The sequence below is a fragment of the Barbatula barbatula genome (genome assembly GCF_947034865.1).
Source record: "Barbatula barbatula genome assembly, chromosome: 6".
Classification (NCBI taxonomy): domain Eukaryota; kingdom Metazoa; phylum Chordata; class Actinopteri; order Cypriniformes; family Nemacheilidae; genus Barbatula; species Barbatula barbatula.
In genome coordinates this window covers 13218129-13239588 of record NC_136765.1, presented here as the reverse complement: position 1 = coordinate 13239588, position 21460 = coordinate 13218129, and the positions used below count along the sequence as shown (strand labels likewise).

The window sequence follows — 21460 nt, the reverse complement described above, 5'->3', positions numbered from 1 at the left end:
TGACTCTTTCTTCTGCTGTTTACAAAAGAAGATATTTGAAGAATTTTGGTAACTGAACAATATCGGCGCCCATTGACTTCCACTGTATGAACACAAAACCTCGGAGACATTTCTCAAAATAAATTTTTGTGTTCTACAGAAGAAAGTCATACACACGTCCTGAATTACTTGGGATTTTGAGATTTGTCAGGTTTTTCGCAGGCAGTGATGTCACCACCTACCTACAGTCCAACTTGCATTTCCTGCAAACGCAAGTTTTTTATGTGTTATTTTACTTGTATGCGATTGAGATGTTACATGGCGGATACAGGAAAACAAAACTGGGAAAGACAATTTAAGGGATAGTTCACACAAAGATTTCTCAGCGTCTGGTCATTTTAAAACTGTATTACTTACTTTTTGGCAGACATTTTGAAGAAGGTTGGTAACCGAAATAGGGCTTGGACTAAATTGTTAAATTCTCAATGAATTACGGTTAAATGCCGCCACATCCAAAAGCTTGCAGAAACACAGAATTGAAGCCGTTGCGATTTCAGAATCGGTTTTTGCCGTTTCAATAAAAGAAAATGTTTGCGTGTCTACTTGATCTCACGTCATCAGTTTTTAAGCATAATCAGAGGAAGACTGTGTATATAAACACTAATTTTTCAACAAGCCTTTAATTTGACTTTTGCCCTAGTACAGTATAGATAAATATTTGACAGATATAGAAGTCTTAGATTCACCCTATTCCCAATTTATTATGGCATTATGGTTTAAAACCTTATGTAGTATAGGGTAAGTGTATTAAAACCACGTTTCGTGCCAAGTCTGATTTAACAAGACTGTAGATTAGGGCCTTGCTGTGGTCAGCCATGTCTCTGCTGATGGCTGGTTGTGGTTGAGCTGTTTCTCGGATGGTGAGCTGAGCTTACACACACATTATGTTGGTGTCTATTGTTGCGTCGTTGAGAGAACTGTTTTTAAAAGAACAGAAATGCATTGTATTACAATGTGTGCAAACTTTGATACTAAATTTAAGCATGCATTTATTGCACCTCATGTTCAAAATCTGCACAGACACGTTTTCAAAATCTGCACAGACACAAGAACAATGTATTTTGAGAAATGTCTCTGTGTTTTTGTGTCCATATACCGGAAGTATTGTTTGGAGGTTTTGACCTGCTTCGTTACCACAAGGTAGCATCTGTCAGGAGAAAGTTCTGCCCATTTGCACTGCTCTTCCCCGGTGACCCATAAATTACGATCGCTGTTGCTTGAGTAGGGCGCTAAGCTTTGAAACCCAGCTCTCTCCCTCCAGCGTGGGGAATATAGAGTGACACAGTCACCCCAGCCATGGCCTGGCACCTTCAGACATGCTGCTGTCCAGACTCGAGCAGGACAGATGGTGCCTGACGTCATATTGACTTGAAGGTCCCTATTTTACTCTGCCGGGATGGTCATCAAACCTTCGGTTTTGTAATGTGTTGGCTGTGTCTGTTATTCATTAGTTAGCGGAAATAAAGCAACACAGGTGCCAAAACAGCACAATGAAGCCAAGTACAAGAAATGTGTCATTTCTGTGGCAGATGCTGCGTCTCCCATTATCACCTGTGTGCTGCGAATGATAATGATGGGTTCACTTTCGGGAAAAGAATAAAGCCAAAAAAATATTAAAGGAGCTTTTGTAGCATTTTCTTTTTGTAAATGTCTTTAAATGTAGCTTTTACAGAGTACCCTAGAAAACAGTTTCAGATTGAGTGAGGTATTCTGTTAGCTTAATGGGAGCATGTGGGAGGTGCGTAATTCATTTCACACCGTCAGAAACATTCTGTCAGCTCATTCATGCTTATTTAATGGTGATGCTTATGGTGACTTACCATGCTTATGGTGACTGAATTAGACACGTCACTTTTGATGTTGCTCTTTTGGTTTAACTGCTAACATTGGCAGATTAAGTTTGATGAGCACTCTTAAGTGTAGGGCATTCTGCATTCCTTTAAGGAACCCATTAAGCACTTCAAGGACTTCAATTAAAACCGATGAAGATAAATGTTGAAAGAGGCATGTAAAGGCTACTGTGTTGTCATAACAGCTTGTGTGTGAATGTAGACTCCCTCCGCCCTTTATAATATGAGCAGTGGGGTGTAAAAGTTTAAGGCCTTTCCTTTACTTCAAAAGGTTTGGTGTTCCACTAGAGACGTGAAGCCAGGTAGTTATTTATACACTTGTGCAGTGACCTTTTTTCGAGCAAAATATACTTTTTGTCCTGTTTGAAGACACATGCATTTGGTCTCTGTCCTTCCGAAACCTTCAATTTTCAGGAAAAGGGAAAAACACTACTATTTAAATGATAGAATATTGTATGGTCATAGTTTATTTTTGCAGAAGCCAGTGACAAATATAAAGGGTGACTAATAATAATGATTTGTCACAAAATATGGAGATACAAGGTTTCAGACGGACAGCGACGATAGCTTGCATTTTTACTATAGTCAAATGCTGGTTTTTGGGTATTTTACCCCAAAATATAGAACTGTAAAACCCTTTTTGCGGCCTTAAAGTTTTAAGTACAATCAAATTGACATTTTCCAAGTCATTTCAACTTGCGGTTTAAAATTTTGCCTATTTATTCGTGTCTGTAGCTTATACAAATAAGTTGAAACTGTTTAACTTATATAGATGATTTAACGTAATGTAAAAACGTTGACCATCTAAAATAATGACTACACTACAATGCGCATTCTAAATATTAGTAATGTGATGTATTAGATGATAATATCATAGTAATGCCTGTTGTTATTCATACGTTTTTATTGAAGCGAAGAGAAATGGAACAGGAAACCACTGACAGATAGAAAGGTAGCTGAAGTCAAACCCACATTTCCCACTTGAGCACCACAGCTTTACCTGCTGGCATTACAGACTTTGTGAAGTGGTTTCTGTTTCCAGTTAAGAGGAGCTCTTGTTTGGCACCTGTTCCATTTTGCATATCAAATTAAACATTTCCCTTTAAAGCTTGAGGCTGATAATATCTGTATCACACAAATAAGCCTACATGTGATACTCTTATACTATTTACCTTCTGTGACGGGTTGTTGAGTGCCTCACTTACACAGACCAAATAAAATACGATTATTTACCCCCTCAAAAGTGAAGCAGTACAGAGCCTGTAGAGATGAAAATAAATGGAGTCCGATGGTGGTTTCAGATAACAGAGAACTACTTGATCAGATTGTCAGATTTTACAGCCCATCACTCTAACGCACCTCTTTCGCACATAAAACAGAAACTCATAGTTTATACAGCGGACATCTATTCTAAAGTCTAGATATGGAAGAGAGAGGAAGTTGACCAGCAGATCTAAACTCACTCTGTAGAGCGATCTAAAGTGGTCCCTTTTTAGGTTTTGTGATGGCTTTGATGCTGCTAAGGCAGATAGAAGGCTCTTTGGGTTTAAGAAAAGAGTTTCATGACTTTCAAGTGAAATTGCTTTGTCACGTAGTCACATTGGTTTGGGTGGTTCCTGTTACGCCTTCTTATCGTGAGTAAAAGCATCATCAGTTCTGCCTGCCGCTCTGAAACCGAATACTCAGCAATATTGAGCACGGCAGGCATAAAAGCTGGATGTACCTTCCTCCATGCTGGTGCCAGTGAAGATTCTTGTGAGAATGGGACAAATGTTGGTGTTTAATTGGGGCTCATATGAACGGTGTAAAAGGTCCAGAGTGATGAAGGAAACGTCAGGTGACCCAGTCTGATCTAGATCAGAAGCAGTGTGTGTGTTTCAGCAGAGGAACTATCACATTCATACTTTAGTTCCCTATATTACAGCTTGTCACAGATGTTTGATTGTTATCAGGTTCATATGAAATTTCACTTTCTTTTGCTTTTCCTCTCAAGTTGATAAAACAAAGAACATCGTGTTTCGTTGTACCATGTCGATTATATTTATATTATTGCAAAATCATTACCAAAGTATGTAGCACAAAAACTAACACCCTATGCGTATTTTTGCTTTAAGTCAACCTGAATTCCTGTCTACAACCCATTTGACTTGCCCTGTGTAAGAAATTTCCATGCAACTGGGAAACTACATTACAGTTCACAACGTCACATTTCATGTTAATGTTACAGTTTATTACTTGCACTGAATTTGATGGTCCTTTCAGCTGGCGTATTTTTGTGGTGCTCCTGAGGGAATCTTCTTTTGTGGATGGGTACGGGTTCAGTTGCTCGGGCCTGCCTCCATACTTGCCTCGCTCCTGCTGAGCATGGACTGCTTCTGAATATTTGTAGGAGTTTGCTTTTGAATAATGAATCACTTGCAGATTTGGACACCAGGGACCACATTCTAAACATATACACACAAACGCACACACACACACACCCAAGAGTCTTTGACAGAGGAAAGGGAGTTAAGCTCTTCCAGCTGTGAAGGACTCCTTAATCTATGATGTGATTTATATCAGAATGTGACCTGAATATAATTAGGTGTCTTTGATAAGTGTGTGTAGTTACAGTAGCACTGATAATCCTGTACATCTATATTACCTCTTAAGATATATGTTGTGTAGTCGTGTTCGTCTGCAGCAAATGTCTGCTCTTCTATTAGCCTTAATTCTTCAAGAACCTGAAGAGCGAAGTGATGGACATACATTTCGTTTACTTGACATTTAGGGTAGAGTAATCAAAGATACAATATACCTCAATAATACAGTGATAAAAGGATAAATGGCACAGCCAAGTTGTACAGAAAGCACAGAAAATGGTGGATATGTTAAAACTTTATAGTATAAAAAAATGACAGTTCATAAAAAATGTGTATCCTAACTTTTTGCTTAAAGGAACAGTTCCCCCACAAATAAACTCTTGTCATCATTCACTCACCCTCAAGTTGTTTTGCATCTGTATAAATGTCTTTGTTCTCGAAAGAAGATATTTTGAAGAATGCAGGAAAGCAAACTGTTCTTGGACACTTGACTACCATTGTCATTTTTCCTACTATGGTAGTCAATGATGTCAAGAACTGTTTGGTTACGAGCTTTATTCCAAATATCTTTCTCTGTGGTCATCAGGACAAAGACATATTTACAGATATGGAACAACTCAAGGGTGAGGAAATGAAGACAGAATTTGTATTTTTGTGTAATCGGTCCATCAAAGTTCGCATAAAGTCAGCCAATCAGATTAGTGCTTACTGGAGTCAATTGTGGTTGTATCTTAAGATGAATCTACATGTAAAACATTTCTCTCTTTTTTCTCTCTGTGTGATCAGGCCCTGGATGTGGACCGCAGTGTTCTGTACAAGATGAAGAAGTCAGTCAAGGCCATCTACACCTCTGGTCTGGGTAAGTGTTCTCGGCCTCTTCACTGACACGAAGTGTGATTCGATTACAGTTTGAAGACGCATCGCTACATCTATCTGACACAAACTGCACTCCGTCTTGATAGCTATCACTTTATGATTTGATATTTGGAAAACAACACTGAAAGAGTGTTGCGAGAACATTTGGTGATAAAATTGTAGATTCAGAGATGTTGTCTTTGCATATTCTAAGTCTAAATGTCACAGAGTAGAATGGTTGATACTTCCTTTGAGGGTTTAAATCAGAACTTTGCACTCTTAACTAGAGATGGGTTAAGATGGTCTACTGTTTACTCTCAGAGCGTTAAGCAGATATTTGTTACTGTTCGGGGTTGTTTTTATACGATAAACTTTAAAGTTGCAGTCTGTAATTTTTGTCTTTATAGCGCCACCTCTTTTTAAAACATAAAATTGCAGTTTTCTTTACGCACTTATCACAAACAATCTGAACGCATTTCATGTTGACTATAGACCACTTCCTAATGTTTCTTCTGTGTCATGTGTTTTTTAACGAAACACGAACTTCTGTGCTTCTGGACCAGATTTGACATCTAGAAGTCTAGCAGTGTTGATTGGGAGATTTAGGACCAATGAGATGTCCCAGTGGGCGGGGCTAGTAACCGATCACGAACCAATCTTGCTTTACTCTTTTTGTTGCGACTGGAGTTTGTGGGGATTCAATATCAATATAGACAGCGCGCTGTGAAACTTTTAAATCTGATAATAAACTTCACTTATTTTTGTGAAAAATTGTCTCTTCGATTCCTCAAATTTTTGAACATGCAGGACTGAATGAAAAGTCCAACAAGTTAAAGCCACTTTATTATGAAACGTCTGGGTAAGATGCAGTTCTTCTCTTTCTGTTGATCCGGTAGGCAAGACCACGTTCCTCGAGTTGAAAATAACTAACGCTTTGGAGTTTTTCCGAGTGATTCTAGATAGAATGGCTCCAGTTATGGGGCTTTTTTTAACTGTTCTTTGTACCGGCTACCGGTACTAAGCTTGAGCAGCTCTCCATTGTGCCGCCTGCTTTGGCTATGACAACCCCACTCATTCAGAGACTGAATTTGTTTCAACTGCAAGAGGAGGCCCGGCCGAGAACACAGGGGCGAGCTCTGCTGATCTGGACATTTCCAGGAACACTGCTGGCTCTGTTCAGACGGGACAGCTGTCTCCCACACCCCAGGGGACAGCTGTGTCGGGACACACCCTTTGTGTCTATCTGTGTGTGTTTCTCGCCCGTATACATGCTGATGGGGTTTCCAGCGTTGCGGCTGTTATTGTTTCCTCTTTGCAGGCTTGTCCTGTATGCATGTCGTGTGGGAAGATATTATAGTTCCTTTGGTTATTTGCATGTTACTGGTCCACACCTCTTTGACTTGATTTGTTGTATTTACATTGGGACACAATTTGCATAACATACACAGTTTAACATTTCATGTAGTATTGAATAGCTGCTTTTTGTATTGTCTGTTTGTCATTTCTCTGCAAAAAGAATACAACAAGTGTAGATAAACTGTAGGACTTACCAAAAAGTGAAAAAGTAAATACTCTGCATTTTTATTGGAGCATCTTGACTGTCAACGTATTTCATTTTCCTCAAGGGGAAAACCGTGAGAGATTGCTTGCAAAAAAGGCATATGGGTAATTCCAGTGTTATGGATGTGACATTCTGAGTCAAAACTTGAAATATAAATGCTTTGAGAATGTATTTATTACCAATCTATTGAACCATGTGTTCATAATCGTAGAATTGAGTAAAATATCAGGTTATGTACAAGTTTTCAATTTTAAAAGAGAGAAAAATTCAAGCGATATGGATGTAACAAAAATGAAATGCATTTTTTTAGGACAAGATTCTTTTTAGGATTTCTGTGAATTAAATTGTACAAACCAGAAGCTATAATATCCAACGAATGGAGACGGGATGTCTCTTCATAGACCATAAAATAGTTATTTTATTATAATTTCCATGTGCCCATTTATGAGGACTATAAACCATTGTAGATGTGACAATTCACTTACCTGACTGACTATGGAAAACTATGCCTAAAAAAATGCTTTAAAAACGTTAAGAGAGACTTCACAGGATATTTAAACCACCAAATATCGACATCTGACCTATCAGTGTGGTGAAAACCAAAACTTGTATTTAATCTTGACATTTTTATGGAATTGCCCATATCCACTTTTTTAATATTTAAGTTTTTTGAAGTTTTAAATTTGATGCTCTAGATGGTCAAGTACACTGTTTTTTTTGTGTTCAAGCTAGTAGGACACTAGCTTGAACACAACTCCCTTTATATCAGATAAAAGTGATGTTTTGCAAGTAGTTGCTTTAGAAAAAGCCTTATTACATAAGCCTTGATAGCAGCTTTGTGTTCTCCCACAGTAATTCAAATTCTCTGCTTACAGGCCGGTGAACCCGGGTGAAAGTTTGATTAATTTCTCGGCTCTTAACCGCTATCAGCGAGAAACAGGGACATCTGCTCTTAACTGGTTTTAGTCAACCCGGGCAGTAAATCTCTCACGGTTGACATGAGAGACAGATCTCCTCATCAGAGGACTCTTAAATGTGGTAAACTGATGTTTTTCAACAGCTCTGCTCTGCAGATATAAGGTCTACTTCACACCTGGAGAATACAGTAACGGCGTGATATAGTCAGTGCTGGAGTGTGTAATTCACTGCTGTGGTTTCTACCCCTCTTCACATGAACATCTACTTCAGTAGATTCCACAGTGAACACAGGCACAATGAATAACATCGTATGCTTAAGAATTTAAATCATCATCTAAGCTACTGATTTTCAGGCAGGCCTTAAAGAAATGGTTTACCAAAATATTAGAATTCAACATATGCGTACTCACCTTTATGGACTTTTTTCATTGGCCCCCATTGACTTCCATTGCAGGGACACAAAACATTTCTCAGAATATATTAAAATGCGGGCAATTATCCATATTATAGATTGGCTTCATCCATCTCATATACTCTGGGCCTTTTACGGAGTAAGCGGCCAGTGCCTCTTCCAGCAAGGTCAGGGAGATTAACTTTCACTCGTGATACAACAGATCTTTCTCACTTCAGCCAAAGAAACAAGCACTTCGGTCTGACAGCGCTGGGTTATTAATGCATAGCACTCGGTGTCTGAAAGCGAGCCGCGGGCTGCAGAGAGAAAAACAGAATGGGATGGAAGAGGTTCCTATTCAGTTTACTGCATAAAGGATCCATACTTTTGTATACAGTTTATGTACTGGGAATGCTATATCATATATGTTGGTAACTGAACAGAGGACCCATCATTTTTCAAAACGTCTTGGAAGAAAGTCATAGAAGTTTGCAGAGTGTGGTTGTAGCCGCTATGAGGCTGCTCTGGTACATTTTAAAGTCAAGTGTGACCATAGCTTTAAACTTGCAGATTGTTACATTTCTACACCCTGCCTGGCCATCGACCCAATATGATATTACTTGCCATGAAGTGTGATGGTGTCTAGTGAGCAAGTCAATAGTCAAGTTACTTTATAGCATTTTTGAGGTACGTTTGTCTAAAACATTTAAAGTTAACATTTTGTGTCTGGAATCAAACCCAGAACCCGCTAAGATACAGTAATACATTGAACATCTCATACATTCATTCCGTGTTCACACTCTCAAGCGTAAGCATAACCATATCATCATTGTCAAATTTCTTCCACCCTTCCAAAGGTAATAACCACAAGCTGAAGTGCTACATCTGGATCTGAATAAACTCCAGAAATAGATTGTGGTTTACGAGGGTTTTCCCTAACAATATCCCCATGGACCAGGTGCGGTATACACAGGTGTTTAAAATGACTAAAGCATTACTCAACTGGACCAGCCTCCTACGCTACAATCTCATCTCACAACCATGTCTGTGGTCACATGGCAGATTGTTGACACCGCATAATAATCTCAGGTGATACAGGTTATGAGAGCACTTCGTACACTATTTCTGGAAGTTTGTATAGCTAGTCTAAATGACCTTACACACTAATATGCATCTTGTAGAAGGTTTGCTTTTAATTCACTGACTCTCGGGTCATCCAAGATATGGGTGATGTAATGTCTACTACATCTTGGATGACCTGGGGGTGAATAAATTAACAGCAGGTTTTCATCATTCGATGAACTAACCCTTTAACAGTCAATATTCATTTAAATACCACATATGAGAAGGGCATTGAGTGGAGTTTCCTCAACAGTTTGTCATTCAGAAGGTCACAAAAGGCCAAACCACCTTCAAGGATTGAGTTACTGTAAAGTCGAAAGCATCTTAAAGGCATCGTTTTACTGTTGCAGATGACTGGAAGATGTGGAAAGCTCATATGTGGCTTTTAAAATAAAAAGATCCATACAAATGCTTAATTGAAACGCTGTAGAAGAACCAAGACAGGGCTGTTTGAAGGCCAAACAAAGTCTGTGTTGAGGTTATACACACCACCTGGCCATTGCCACAACATTAGCGGCGACATCAGCTGGAAACCGGTCTTTGTGTGAAGACCCCTGCGGTGAATGTCAAACCATGTGGAGATCACAAGATCTGTAATGTTCAGAGTCTCAAGTGGACTTCAGAAACCTGCTGAGTTTGCCATTTCACCTGTTGAATTGAATGTTGTTTTGCCTAAATGATCAGCAAACCATTGGCTTAAGGACCAAGGGTTTTCCTATGGGGTCTTTAAAACATAAAATATTTCTACTACAACTTGTATAGATCCATGAATGACAGTTCCTGTTCTAATAAGTAAAGTACTACAGCATGACAATAGCAATGCTAAGGTCATAGGTTCAAATCCTAGCGAATGCACACACACGTTAAACCAACACATTGTAGTTTTTCCACCGTAAAAAAATGCCTCTAAAATTATTGCAGCGGTAGAACATCTCTTAACCGGATGAAATCTACTGCCGCTGCTACCTGAACAGCTTCTTAGCAGATACAACCAAACTCTGCAAGTTCTGTGTTCGGGTCGGTACACACAGCCCCGTCCATCCCCTGCCAGTGAAAGCGTGCGACATTGGGGGAACCGTGAGAAAAAGTTCTATAGTGTTGGTTTACTAAAGTATATATTGGATGCACTGTTAATGCTTTGAATAAACCGTAAGGTGCTCTCATGGTACAGGTCTCTGGTTAGAGACCCTCAGGTTTTAGGGACCAATTTTGTGACGGGAGAGCCCACAAAATGTAGTCTGCAAATAATTAGCTTATGCTGGGAGCACACCAAAAGATAAAAAAAAAAAAACTTATGAAAGAGTTTTAATAATAATTAATTTTATTTTGTTGATAGTGTGTGTAATGCTATTGACAGAAAATTGACAGAATAAAGAAAGGGTTTGTTAAAGTGATAACTACGGTTGTTATACTTCTGTCAGCTGGCTTTCTGATTGGGTATTGTTTTGTTCCACGTTACATTCATCAGAGTTCTTGTGCATTTGTCCTTGGCGATTCCCTCCGCACATCAGGATTTCTGATTGTAAATATTCATCATGTTGTGATTTGCGATCGGGGCGGCTCTTAGCACACATCACACCGCAGAGAAATCTGATAAGATAATCTTTAGAGCCGTTAAAGATCATCGGGAGTTTACCTAGGACCGTCGGACGGGGAGAAATCAGCTTGACAATTTTTTTATGTGGCCCCAGCATTTCTTGTTTTTACCCGGGCAACTCTTCAAGTCTACTTATTTTCTCAGGATCAGACCATATCTGCAGTTCTTTTATTTTGCCGCTACAATACACCATTGCGACTTCTGTTTAATGGGATTTTAATGTGTACTCTACTGGGAAATTGTTGAATAAAGTCAGTATTTTGTTTTGTGTGCACAAGAGGTATTCTCGCTGCTTCATTAAATTCATAAAACTAAGGTAAACCATTGTAGTCACATGGACAATTTAAGCCAGAATTTTCATTCTTCGGTTAACTAACCCTTTAAATGCCTCTTTAGAAATCCTAAGAAATTACTCTACAAGATATGACTTGTAAATTACTTAAAACAAATTAAACACAGCTCCTTATATTGCGCAGTCATCTTACAATTTGCAAAGTAAAACCAAAGGCCATTTACGGATGTTGAGCCACTCGGCAGCCATGTTTGCAACACCTCTGGGCAGCAATATTTTAATCATAGCAATGACTTGAATCTACTTGAATGGGGGAAGGCATATAAAAAAATCACAATTAAACAGCATATTTCTATCAATAATTAAACATGACATGAACTGTATCATAGCTTTGGTTTGCGCAAAAAAATCACCCTTTTCAAGGTCACCTTATCTACGGCGCACAGGCCGCCCCAGAGAATCGTCAGTCTTAACTGATTGACGATTGGTTCGTTTTTCCTGGAAGGCAGGACTTCCTTTCGCTCTATCGACATATTGAGCGTTGCATTCCTCGCCTTCATTGTAACGGCAGCGGTGCATCTTGTTAATATTAAATGAGCTCTTTGTACCATTGGTATCGCGGTCCAAATTCAAAATATGGGTTGGAGTTTTTCCCTGCCCATCCTCCTCAGACTCGACGCTGTGCCAGACACTTAGAGAAGTGTGATGGAAAGCATCAACTCTTACACTGTAAATTTATCTGATAATTGATGCGTTTGTAGTGGTTTTGTTGTTTGCAAATGTTACTCAATCAGCAGCTCGTTTCAGAGGTCGTGTCCTCCAGAGGTCGCATCTACGGGCCATATTGCTGTCTCCTTTAAATCACCGTAATAAATTGGATATTACTCCTCGTATGTTGTCAAATCTATAGTAATATATTTATAGTAATACAGGAATTATTTTCTTATTTTATTTCTTTGCAATCCGCTGCGTCTGAACCAGATCTATTGTTTGCTTCAATATGCTGTGATTGTAGCCAACTGGCAACCGAGCTGTCGGTTGGGAAAATCGTCAGTCACACGGACTAAAACAAAAACAGACATTCCTGCATGAAACGCCCATTTCAGAGAAGAATAACTGGCTATAGCTTTGACGAATCAATATATGAACTTTGCATGTCTACGAACATATCAAGGTATTGTTTTGATTTAATACAGTACAATTATTACAGGACCTTTAATATCTAAGCCGACTAGTTTGAAATTGACTAAAAATAGTGTAAAAGAGAAAGGCTATTCTTGGTAATGGTATTTTTTGAGGAAATTCCTGATAACGTTAACCAGTTTGTGTGAGGAAGGGCACTCGCAAGGGAGCTTTGAAGGAGCTTCAGGTGGTAATTGCAAACGGTCCACATTGGTTTGCTTTGTGCTCTGACAAGCATCTTGACACTTTACAGCATGTTCGTACTTGTAAATGACACATTTTCCCTGTAGACAAGCTGCATTGACATCAGTGTGTGACGGCGGCATAACCAGCGAATGACATGCTTGTTTTAAAGCAAGATTGGGCTTTATCCCGGGAGAGAAAGACATCTGGTAATTTGATGGAATTTAGAGGAAGCTTTGGATTTTTGGTCTGTTTACATTTCCATCAGGTCATATCAGGATCGTTTTGTGTCATCATACAGTAACAATGGACAGAGTGGAACAGTTTCCCTAAAACAATAAATAGTCTGTGTGTCTCGGTGGATATATGAAGCTGTGTGATTAGATTGAGTGTTTATGATAATCCGGGAAACACAGGGCAACCAAGTTAAAGCCAAAATGAAATAGCCAAGAGTAGGAAAGAATCATAAGATGACAGCCAAGCACTTGATGCTATGAGAACGAGGATTGTTTTTTGTCATATAATTGTAGTTACATACAGTAAACATGTCAGAAACATTTCATTAAGTGCTTGACATTTTAATACAAAATTAATTTATAATGATTATGTCTATAGTACAGGAAAAAAACACTCTACTTTTGCCTTTACTCAGTATTTCTGCTTTTATTGTGGCAATTCCAGTCCAGTGTCTGTTGCATTTTAATCGTAACAAACCTCAGGAGAGACAAAGTCATCCTCAGTGTGAAAGACTGAGAGAATGCAAAGATGCATGAAAGTTGTGACGTATTGCATCATATATACAACATTTTACTGATCCTAAAATACATGTAAAAACATTAGTAGCCTACTTGTTTAAACATGAATAGGAACTTGATTTCTTTACAGTATTCAGGATCTGAAATATTTTCACTCCGAGTTTGGGATAAATGTTGTCACTAGTTTACAAAATGAAACATTTCTAAATGACAATATAAACAAAATATTTGACTTAAACATGTACCTACATAAATATATACATAGTATAAATAGTCAATTCAGAAAAGCTTTTTTCCACGGTTGTATATTTTAAGTAATATATGTATTTTTATATTTTGTATTGCCAGTATGCAAATAATATATATATATAGTTAAAAAAGACCAGATCAACTAGTTCATGTAAAATATTCTATGTAACTTGTTTATTTGAATGAATGTCATAAATTGACTAATCGGTTTAAAATACCACATTCTAGTCCATGTACAATTTATATGTATAAATTGTATATTTCATGACACTTCTCTCTGTTTTCAGCTCACGTCGAGAATGAGGAACAGTACACGCAAGCGCTGGAGAAGTTTGGAGAGAACTGCGTCTATAGAGATGACCCTGATCTGGGATCAGCCTTCCTCAAGTTCTCAGTCTTCACCAAGGAGCTTACAGCCCTCTTCAAGAACCTGGTGAGGACATGAATGATTGTACGTGTCAGTTCTGTGAGCCGCAAATGCGTTTCAAGCGGCTTTTGTCCAAGCTGTTAATGTGCTAAGACCACTGGATCCAAAACCTGATCCTCAGTCATTGCTCTACAGGGTGGATCAGCTTTCATGAATGTGCCTTAGCAGTTGCAGGTTTTCCGCTTCATAAACTTAAGCTGAACATTTCCAGTCATTCGGTAATTTGTGGTTTGGGGAAATGTTCTTGTCAGTATTTGCAAACAGAATGAATAATTTCCCTTACGTTTTGCTTGCATGAATAGTTCATTTAAACCGTGTCATTTCTCTCCTGCTGCGACAGATAATTATATTTCTTCTTCAGCATTGTGTGTTTATCACACTAAACAGTTATGATAACATTATAAGAGCCACAATTACACTGCTGGGAAGATCGGAAGAGGTTTATCTAATGTGTCACTTTCTCTAGTTTCAGAACATGAATAACATCATTACCTTCCCATTGGACAGTCTGCTAAAGGGAGATCTGAAAGGCGTTAAAGGGGTAAGTTCATTACTTTAAACCTATAAACGGGTTTCTTGTGCTTTTTGGCAGTTTTTCAGCTCTGTATTGATCAGTGGCTGTCTCAAAACATTGCAGATGCTTGCGCATCGGCCAGTATGTAGTGGATGGATAATATTGCCTGGCTCACACCAACCTCAGTTGACAAGTGTTTGGAATAAGAAGCTAGACCTGAAATGTATTGAAGTTCAAAAACATCGGTGTTAATGGTTGGCCAGTGCTTTTTAAGGGCAAATCCCATTGTATGTAGCTGAAGGGCGTTCTTGGTGTACTGTGGTGCTAAAATAATCTTAATACTGAAGGAGGCGATTGTAAGCAGTTAAAGCTGCAATCCAGGATTTTTTATTTAGGTTACAAATACAAAAACACTGATGGACCAAGTGCATAAAAGATCTGAAAACTATCTTTGTACCTTTTCCCAATTCACAACGTTTCAATTCAAAGTTTGAATGCTCAGGTTGGATTTCACAGGAAATGTCAGGTTAACTGTCATGTCCGTATACAGAAAGAAGAGAGGCTGAATTTTACAATGTTGCCAAGCCTGTGTTTTTTCTGGCTAGTTATGTTTGACTATTGTACTGGTATTGTTGCGCGGACCTGGCAACCCTGGCTGCAGATGACGTGTGCACGTTAAGAATATAACTGCAGGTTACCTGCATTTTTATGTTTCAAACAGAGATGGCGATAAGAAGCAAAAGTTACGGATTGCAGTTTTAAGTGACTAGAATACGAAAGGTGGTAGTGCACATCTCTTTCGGAAAAGGGTGTCAAACTGTCATCTCATCAAGTTTCAGTAGACCCCCTCTGGTGGGAGTGCCGCTGCTCATGTTCACCATTACCCGCTCAAATGCCCTGTGTGTGCACACGCTCACATGACTATCCTTTTTCATAAGACAGTTGGGTAGAAGGTTTTTGCTGAACTGATTCTCACAATGCCTATCAAGAATGTCTCCATTCATTAATGTCCTCCATAACCTTCATGACCTTCTCTCCAAGACATGACTTTTGCCTTTTTAGCTCTTAGTGGGGAGCCTCATGTGATTTACTCCTAATGAGGCGCTTCGTTCAGCTCCCTGTCTCGTTTCCTTGGAGACTCCACTCTTTTTCTTTCTGTGATGGGGCTGAAAAGGACATTCTGTCTGGATAATGTGATTCCTTCAATGCATAGATAAAGATAAAGAGACAGTTAACTGCATTAGAGAGACCCCAAACCGGGCTCTAATTGTGCCTTGGTGGTCATTCAATGTAACCTTGACATTGAGTTAAGCTTTGCTGGTTCTTCATTAGAGATTGTATCATTGACCACCAAATTAGCCAATGAAGTTTGTTTAAGTGTTCCACTTTTACGTGCATCATAAATATTATTGCCCATTCTTGATAAGAACTTCAGCAAAGCTCAGCAGAGAAGCACAAGAAAGGTGTGCTTTTACTTTTTCACTTGATTGGATTAAGGACTTTTTGGGCTCTGTCATACACACGGTGCAATGCTGTGCCAGGCGCAAAGATTTTTGCTTGTTTCAGCCTAGACGCCATTTTAATTTTCACGTCCTGCGCCACGTTGTTTAAAAATGAAATGGCCCATTTGTGCGGCCATGGTTGTGCTGGTCTGAAAACTAGGTTTGTTCAGGCGCATTTGTCTATTTCAGGCAACTGAAATGGACTGCGTCACTGACGGACTGAAACCTGGTCTAAAGTCAATGGCGCTATATGTTTTTGGTTATATTAAAGAAATTCTGCTGTGGTTAATAGCGAATCCGCCATGGCGTGAGCGCAACTGGGTCTTAAAGGGAATGGGACTCTGATAGGTTTACTTCACGTTTTACCCAAAACACACCCATGACTCATTAAGAGAATACACCCTTTTAGACCATGCGCCTGGCGCACTGACCGTTTTCCCGTCCTTAGATCAGCAAAAGTGGTTTCGGACACGCCTTAAGTGCACTTGCGGCATGTGCTTTAGACCATGCACTTAGATCATTAAACTAGAGCCCTTTGTCTCAAAATATACATATATCATGCTTTACTGGCTCCACGGAGAATAAAACAAATGTCACCAATTAGTATAAAATAACTGGTCCGGCATCAACCCCTATTGAGACGGAATAGATTTTTATTTAAAGAAATAAATCCTGCTTTGTCAGCGTCTCGTAGAGGTGATGGGAAGGACTGGAGGCTGCTGTCTGGTTTAAGCAGCGCTTATGAAGTGCTTAAGATTTTGGTTGGTCTATATAAGCATTGTGCTTTGTTTCAGAGCTCAGCAGGAAACCGGAGCTAATGGATGAAGATTACGCGTTTGAACTAAGACCATCATTCCAGTCATTAACCTGAACTTGTGCCTCATTTAACCTGTCAGCCTGTTAAGCGAATTGGTCTGGGAAATGAAATGACTTTGGGTGTCATCATTTTTGTTACCTGTCTTCTGAAGCGCAGGCTGTTAAATGAGTACTCTGTGTTGTTGTCAGTTTATTGTATATGGACAACATCTGCAGAACGCTTTTGATAACAACATACTATAAATTTTGTTGTGTTTCACAGCGTGTACAATGGGTTTCGTGTGATATTCCTTCAAAACATTGAATTTTACATACTGTTATGTTGCATCTTCACATGCAGGAATTATGTATTGTATCAATGAAAAAGTTTTTTTATGTCATGTGAGAGGTGCCTGACTTCAACCGTTCCCTCTCTCTGACCTTGCATTTTGGACGGAAGTGCTTGAGCAGGCGGAAAACAGACAGACAAGCTGACATCATACCAAATCCCCCCAACTTGATAATGGTGCTGTCTGTTCCTGCCGGCTCTATTGTCTTGCAGTGTTTATATGTGTATGTGTGTTTTGTACCGTACATCCCCTGTTCAGTCAATCACACTGACTTTGCTAGAGTAGACAGTTTTGTAGGCCTCAGAGGGAGTGATTTCAGCGTTGGCCTCATAGTCGAAGGCATTCATCTGTGAAGCCTCCCACTCAGGCTTTTTCTGCTCCTCCGGCTGATAACGAAATGTTGTGGTCTGAAAATGAAGGTGACGCCATTGTGACTCATCTTGTTAAAGAGATGTATCCTGGTGCCGTGTGATGGGGAACGATGAATTACTAGGCAACTGTTGGATACCGTGTTTACCATGTCTGCCATTCAGAAATGTGCAGTCGCGCTCTTTTCTTTCTGTCTCCTTTAATGTAAGCCTCATCTGTGCTTTTGAGTTAATAAGCGAGATTTCTGAATTGTTCTTTGAATCCCTGAAGTTACCCGATTGGTGTTCTATAATGACGTTTTTTTTTCAAATTCAAATTCAACAACATACATTCAAAATCCCCTGAAAAGGTGAAATAATCTCCTTTTACTCAACCGGTTATCTCCTCTGGTCTTTAAGACAGTCCGTAGGTCGCATAATATTGGAGTAACTTTTCAGTAATAATGCTAAAACAAATAATTGTATAAAATTGCCTATATATTGATTTAATCCTTCATGTTATGTGTGAAGATATATTTGACTTATTTTAATTAGATTAAATAGATGGCGGATAAGAACACAACATGGAATGTACTCATTATTGATGTGCAGTGATGCTGAAAGGATCTGGAAAAAAGAAGAGTCGCTCTTTGTTCGCTGAAAGTTTTTTCAGGTTCGTTTTTTGGTTATACAGGAAAGTTTGCCTTGTGGATCGACACTTTGTAAAAGTTTGTAAAGTAATGTTCCGGGAATGTAACAATAATAAAAATGTAAAATGCTATATAAACAACATAATGCAATTTAGAATGTGATACAGCAATTATGAAAATCAATGGGAACTATTTTAAAATCTTTTCAGGTTTGTTTTTTGTTATGCAGGAAAGTTTGCCCTACAGATACAGTATGTGTATAAATATATATATATACAGTATGTTGCATTATTTCTGAGATTTATATGCATCCCCAACAATGTCTCACATGACATCAGCTTTTGAAGTATAATAAGAGTAAAGTCATGTAAACGCGTACAACATTTTTCTTTTTTCGGGGAAAGCTCATAAATGGTGCAAGCAAAACTCGCTCGGCAGAGACTCCGATTTCGCGTTGCATGTATACGCCTTTACCGGTTTCCTCTGTTTTGTTTATGTGAGCATGTCTAGCGCAATAATAAATGTCCCAAACGGAAGTAACATTAAAATAACATATAAATATACCGCTTCTGACCGATTTCCCCTCGGCATTTTTATTAGACGAACTATCAATGGTGAGGTCACTGCACCCGAGAAACCTGGCAAGTCTCCAATTTCCATGTAAACACGTTTTTGCGCAGACGGTTTATTGATATGTGAAAACATGTATAAGCAGATTTTTAATACATATCCGTTTATTTTGTGCATATAGACGCACTCCATTCCTGGAGGCGCATTTAGCAACTTGTTAGCAACCGCCGATTTAAGACATTTTAAAGCTTTAAAAAAATCATGAGCGGGTCATTTCAACGTTTAGCAGACGTTTTTATCCAAAGTTAAGTTCGGGGAGCAATAAGCGATATGTCATAAAAGAGCAATAGTACGATAGGTGCTAATACAAAGTTACTAGTTTCAACAAAAGCTAGACCACTACCTGAAAAGAGAGAGGGTTAGTGTACTTAATATTTTTTTTTTCATTTGTCTGTCAAGTATTCACAGAAGAGCTGGGTCTATTTCTAGTGTGTTTTATATTGTAGAATAAGCTTTTGTTGACCACGGACTTTGTTAGGCATTTATTATCCCAAACCCCGTTCAAAAAACCCATTGACTTTGGGGCGATGGAACCAGAAGTGCTTAAACCGCGTTGGGTTTGCATTCAAAAACATGTCATCCCTGCGGCACTCTATATAGTTGACGGTGTGGATAACAAACTGAAAGTTGATTCATATGTCTGTTTAATGATTTTCCTCTCTGTATCTTGCAGGATCTAAAGAAGCCCTTTGATAAAGCCTGGAAAGACTACGAAACTAAAGTGTAAGACATATTAAAAATAATCTTCTTTCATCTATTTCTGTCATGCTTCAGTCTGGGGAATTCAATTAATTTAAAGGAAATAAAGAGATCAGTGTATCACCTGCCGCCCAGCACTCTAAATACTAGCAGTCATTCTTGCCACCTCACTTCCTGTTCTATCAAACTGATTGTTCTGCGTGCAACAATGTATGACATTTATATAGCACTTTCTATATATTTTCCAAGCTGCAAGGGACATTCTTTACTGAAAGGGTAATATATTTTCTTGTGACACGTCATTTGTTTATTTGATTTACCGTAAAGCCTGGTGCTTTAGTTTTGGATATATCATGATTGTTTTTCATCATTGGCAGTTTTGCTGAGTCAAATACATGCTTCACAATGTCTTGTATTGGTTTGTGATGAATACATTCATGTTTTTAGACAGAAAGTCCCGAAACCCTCCTCTAATGCGACACTGGTCCTGACTCCGTTAAACTGGTTTTCTTCATCATCACCGATACAGTTTGAGTTTACTTTGATCTCTGTGTCTGCGCAAGGCTTCGGCTTTCTGGCAAAGCGTAATTTGTGCCACAGCCTTTGCTCTTATAGTCTACAAACATCCAGTTAATGAAAATGCCTAAAACTCCCTAAAAAGGGAGGCGATAGAGGTGGCTAAAATAGCTCAGGAGACTAGAGACTAGTAGAGCATCCAATTGTGATTCATGTTTGTTTGTGTGGTTTGTTTTCCCACAGACAAAAGCAAGGCTCCACCATTTTGTTAGTTAATTGGTTGATGTAGAACATAATCTATATGACAGAAAATGGTGGACTGTTCTTTTGAGTCACATGTGGAGGTGATGTGCTGTCTTGAGGGAGTCTGCTTAGACAATTTCTTCACTTATGTATATATGCATTACTTAAAAATGTTACTAATGCCATCCCAGACGTATATAACTTTCTCTTTACAGCTAAACAGAAGGTGTTTTGAACCTACACTGTAAAGTACAAAATTGTACATTTTCTGTTGCTCGGGCTGTACCACTTCAAGGTTTCTTTTTGTACCTTTACAGGTACACTAAACATCAAATGTGGTACCTTTTTTGGGTGCATTATTGTGTCAGAATGTATCCGCAAAAGTACAGTTAAATATTTTGAACCCCTATAATTACATTTAACTTAGCCTTTTTTGTCTTGTTTTAAAGTACAAAATATATTATATTATATTAAGTTATTAACTTTGGTTTTCTGAGATATCAAAATTAAGTTTAGGATTAAGACGAACAAAACATTTTTACACAAATTGAGTACTTAATAAAGAGGTATAACAAGTCGTATCTAAGTTATTTTTCTTCTAAAGAAAATATATCTCGATATAAGAAATGTTAGATATTTGTACTATACATATAAACAAATATAGTATATACAGTATAGATAGACAGACAGACAGACAGACAGACAGATAGACAACTTCATTTAATTGATTTTAATTTATTTGAATATGATATGTTATATTATATCAGTGATTCTCAAACCTTTTTGGTCACACCCCCCTTTAAACCCATAAAAAATCTTCCGGACCCCCACTCCGTTGTCCCTCTCCGTCCCTCTTAGCAGAAACACTGTTCCATCCATTTGTGTATTTGAAATGATACTTTCATAAGGTAACATTTCATCATGACATTCAAATACAGTAGAACAGCACCTCTATGTACCACTGCTGTGTGCCGCAATGTACAGCATCTGCAAAATGTTACTATTTACTCAGTTTTCCATTTCTTTCTGCTGTAAGTCTCCCCAACTGGAAACTGCCCAGGGTTCTAACCGTGAAAGTCGAAAATCACGCATGCATATAGCCCATACAATACAACTATACAATACAAAAATACTAAAACTCTGAAAGAAACTCTTTTTAATGGCAGCGTAGCTCCAAAAAAGTACATACTGTACATCTATCATAAACAGCA

General features: G+C 38.5%; 1 protein-coding gene across 1 annotated transcript in view; it reads left to right on the top strand.

Annotated features, from left to right (window-relative positions):
* The window catches only part of asap2a (ArfGAP with SH3 domain, ankyrin repeat and PH domain 2a), a 46088-nt gene that overhangs the window by 8868 nt on the left and 15760 nt on the right, over positions 1 to 21460 (top strand). The window contains exons 2-5 of the mRNA XM_079458157.1: positions 5258 to 5330; positions 13864 to 14009; positions 14470 to 14544; positions 19465 to 19514. Coding sequence (XP_079314283.1) covers positions 5258 to 5330; positions 13864 to 14009; positions 14470 to 14544; positions 19465 to 19514 — 344 coding nt within the window. The remainder of the gene's footprint in view (positions 1 to 5257; positions 5331 to 13863; positions 14010 to 14469; positions 14545 to 19464; positions 19515 to 21460) is intronic.